This window comes from Plectropomus leopardus, unplaced genomic scaffold, assembly GCF_008729295.1.
Source record: "Plectropomus leopardus isolate mb unplaced genomic scaffold, YSFRI_Pleo_2.0 unplaced_scaffold24911, whole genome shotgun sequence".
Lineage (NCBI taxonomy): Eukaryota > Metazoa > Chordata > Actinopteri > Perciformes > Serranidae > Plectropomus > Plectropomus leopardus.
Window position 1 is genome coordinate 28 of NW_024627059.1, and position 3,612 is coordinate 3,639.

The 3,612-nt window shown below is 43.5% G+C and overlaps 1 protein-coding gene across 1 annotated transcript; it reads left to right on the forward strand.

The window, feature by feature from the left end:
* Positions 1–1,819: 1,819 nt before the first annotated feature.
* Positions 1,820–3,545, forward strand: LOC121966524 (basic proline-rich protein-like). Its single transcript, XM_042516604.1, has 3 exons — positions 1,820–2,471; positions 3,201–3,253; positions 3,441–3,545. Exons 1-3 carry the CDS (start codon positions 2,183–2,185, stop codon positions 3,543–3,545), a joined length of 447 nt encoding a protein of 148 aa, XP_042372538.1. The 5' UTR covers positions 1,820–2,182.
* Positions 3,546–3,612: the final 67 nt, after the last annotated feature.

The window sequence follows — 3,612 nt, forward strand, 5'->3', positions numbered from 1 at the left end:
GCAACAGGAATCAGTCTTTGGATGGGTTTTCATCCCTCTCAGATGTCCGAGCGTCTGAGTTTATTTCACTGATCTCAGCTGATTTTCACCTGAACTGTGACTGAAATCTGAGTGTGAACGCTGACTGATTTATTGTTTACAAGAAGTAAACATCCTGTTTACCTCCTCGGCCTTCACCTCCCGGGTGGTGAAGTCTCTGACGCAGTCCATGAAGCAGTTCTCCGTCACCTTGTTGTACGTCCCCAGAAACTCCTTAAACTGACACAATAACAGCATTATTATTATTATTATTATTATTATTATTACTGGTTTCACTCCTGATAGAAAGAAAAGGTGCATGAAAGAAAACCGTGGCTATGGAAGGCATGTTTTCTTTAAAAAATAAATAAAATAAAAATAATAGTCCTCAAAACAAAACAAAAAATAATAATTTTGGAAAAAGTTTTTCTCAAATGAAAATTCGAAAAATGCGTCAAATCTAAAAATATATTTTTAAAAACAAACGAAAAACAATCGCCGACAAGTTTTAAAGAGAATTTCTCTAAATCTTCGGCGCTGAAGAAGAGTGATCGTTTCTGACAGTTGACCTGTTTGATCTGGTCGGACTCGGGACTCACCTGTTTGATCTGGTCGGACTCGGACACCTGGACCGCCATGACTGAGTCTCTGTGAACAGCAAACACGTTACACCAAAGTCCAGCCAAAAAATGTCGGATTTTATCTGCTCACTCTCTGATCCAGAATCACATCTTCCGCCTGATGTTTGGAGCCGCTTGAAACTCTCTGAAGTCTCTGTCCTGAGTCACGTGAACAGAAACTTGTTAAACTTCATCCGGGAACTTTAAGAAAAGTAAAATCTGATGTCCGCTGTGTTTCTGAGCGGCCACGTGCGGCTCCTTAAATCGACGGTTTTGTGAATGAAGTTTGGTTGAGAACAAACTGACAGAAGATCAGCTGCTCCGTCATTCAAACTCACACATCTGATCAATAAACTCTCACCGATCAATAATCGATTCTTCTTTTGTCTTTAACTCTTTAATTATTTTCATCTGAAGCTAACGGCAGCTAGCATTAGCTTCATATTTCCGTCTGATTCGGTTGTTACATTAAAAATCTTCCGGCGGTTTGAATCCGCCGCTCGGAGTTTAACGTAAACTCAGATTATTGATCAGATGTCACCGATTAACTGATTAACTGATTGATTGATTGATCTCACCTGAGGACGATGTGACAACGTGAAGCTCCTTCAGAGGACTGAAGGACACGTGAGACACCGCGGACACATTTCAGCGTTACACACCGGAAAGTCCCAACATTTATCTGATTGTTTTTATTTAATTAATAAAAAACCCCAAAAACAATTAAATTTAGCGTCAGAGCCAAAATAAACCGCCGCGTCATCAAGCCATTGTTAATTTCAATCATTAAAAAAAACCTTTAAAATAAAAACCCCACGGAAGTTCAGCTCAGAAACGGAACTGTGCGCCACGGAAGAAACGTCCGGAGTACTACAAGCGTCTAACAGTATAAAGTTCCACCTGCCAGTGACGTCATATCATAGCTCTGTTTTTCATTAAAAAAAAAACAAACAAAAAAAAACCGAATCTGCTATTTAAAAGCTTAATATCTATAATTAAATTAAAGATGTTAAACTTCAAGAAGAAACAATCGGTTTTTTTTCATATTTTACGCAATATATTTTGGACTGACACGCCAAGGACACGAGAAGACACGCCAAAGACATGACAAGACGCGACTCACGCCTCGTTAGTAGAGAACAGTCCCTAACAGAGTGACCCTCTGGTTGTTGTCTCCGGTCTCTGTTTTTTCAGTGGGAGTGAGACCTCTCACTGTGTGTAAGATCTCTGCCGTGAAGCGGAAGCGGAAGTTGCGTTTTGTTGTCAGCAACAGTTGCTGGATTCGTCGCTCTGTCGGTTTTTTAGAGTTTTTATCTTTTTGTTTAATTATAACGGGACGTTTTAACGTTAGTGACGTCACTCTCCCGCCGTCTCTCCGGTGTTTTAGCGGGTTTTTACCGGCCGGCGGCTCCTCGGTACCCGGATGATCCTGAGCGGGAACTTTGAAACGGCTCGCGCAGGTTAGCACGCGGCTAACAGTTAGCTGAGCATCAATCAATAACGCCACTAAAGCCGATCACAGATCGATCGGAGCTTCGATCAGGATGCTCTCCGCCGACAGCAGCCCGGAGCCGATCTCCACCGGGGCCGTGCTGGTCCGGGCCACCCGGGGACCAGGACCAGGACCAGGACCAGGACCAAGGGCTAGGTCCGTCCTCATCAGGGTCCAGAAGCTGTGGGAGCCTCCTCCTCCTCCTCCTCCCGGACCTCCTCCTCTCGGACCTCCTCCTCCGGTGGAGCAGCAGCGGAGCTCCGGGCCTCAGCGGCGGCAGCAGCAGCGTCACAAGCCGGAGGACGGAGCTCCTCGGCGGGCAGCGGGACTCCGTCAGTCCGGTAAGAGCTCCGGCAGGAGGCGCTGATCCACCGGGTCCCAGAAAACCTGGAGGACTCATGAGATGTCACAGTTACATTTATCAGGCCTGGAAAAGTCATGGAATGAGTAAAAATTATGTGACAGTTTTGGAAATGTCATGGGATTTGACAATCACATTTTCCAGGCCTGAAAATTAGTACAAATTTGAGTTTTGGAAAGTCATGGAGTTAATTATCTGCAAGGTGAAAGGTATCGTTTTGAGTTTTGTCCTTGAAAACATGCGGAGACCCTGACTGGAGACAAAAGCTGGTTTTTAACCCACAATAAGATAATTACTGGTTTTATTCCGGCCGTAACTGATGGTTATTGTTATTGTTATTCATTTTGTTATTGTCGTTGTCGTCGTCGTCGTCGTTGTTGTCGTTGTCGTCGTTGTATCATCAGTGTGAGGTCTCCTCAGTACGTCTGTGTTCTCAGAATCACTAAAACATAAAAAAGAATAAAAATCATAAAAACACAAAAAATACCAGAGAATTAAATTTCTGCAGAAACTGAATCCTGAATGTTTGTTTGTTTCTATCTGATGATGAAGATCTGATCCTGGATCAGTTCAAACATGAATCACACTGATGATCACTTACCTGTGTGTGTGTGTGTGTGTACGTGTGTATGTATGTGTGTGTGTGTGTGTGTGTGTGTGTGTGTGTGTGTGTGTGCGTGCGTGCGTGCGTGCGTGTGTGTGCGTGCAGATGGACTGAAGAAACCTGGACGGACCGAAGAGAACGGAGAGCCCCGAGGACGAGTGAGTCCAACAACAACAGTGAACAAATACATGAGAATTAAATCAAAACGTTTCCATGAGATTATGATTAAAACATTAATGATTATTGGATTAGGAATGATCATTAATGGTAAATTATTAGATCATAGATGATTATTGATAATTATTAGGTGCAGAGTGCTGATGTGGTCTTTTTGTGGTCCAGCAGAGTCCAGCAGCAGCAGAGTCCAGTCCAGACAGGAAGCTCTTTGAGGGGACACACAGAGACCTGCAGCCCAGTGAGACAATCAATCAATCAATCAATAATCCATAATCTATAATCATCATCGTCAGGAAAAACACACTACAGAGACACACACACACACACACACACAGATTTC

Excerpts from the sequence above, each read along its gene's own strand:
- LOC121966524 (XM_042516604.1), top strand. The coding sequence starts at position 2,183 with ATGCTCTCCGCCGACAGCAGCCCGGAGCCGATCTCCACCGGGGCCGTG. Across the intron at positions 2,472-3,200 it reads AGCGGGACTCCGTCAGTCCG|ATGGACTGAAGAAACCTGGA; the intron begins GTAAGAGCTCCG and ends GTGTGCGTGCAG. Across the intron at positions 3,254-3,440 it reads ACGGAGAGCCCCGAGGACGA|AGTCCAGCAGCAGCAGAGTC; the intron begins GTGAGTCCAACA and ends GTGGTCCAGCAG.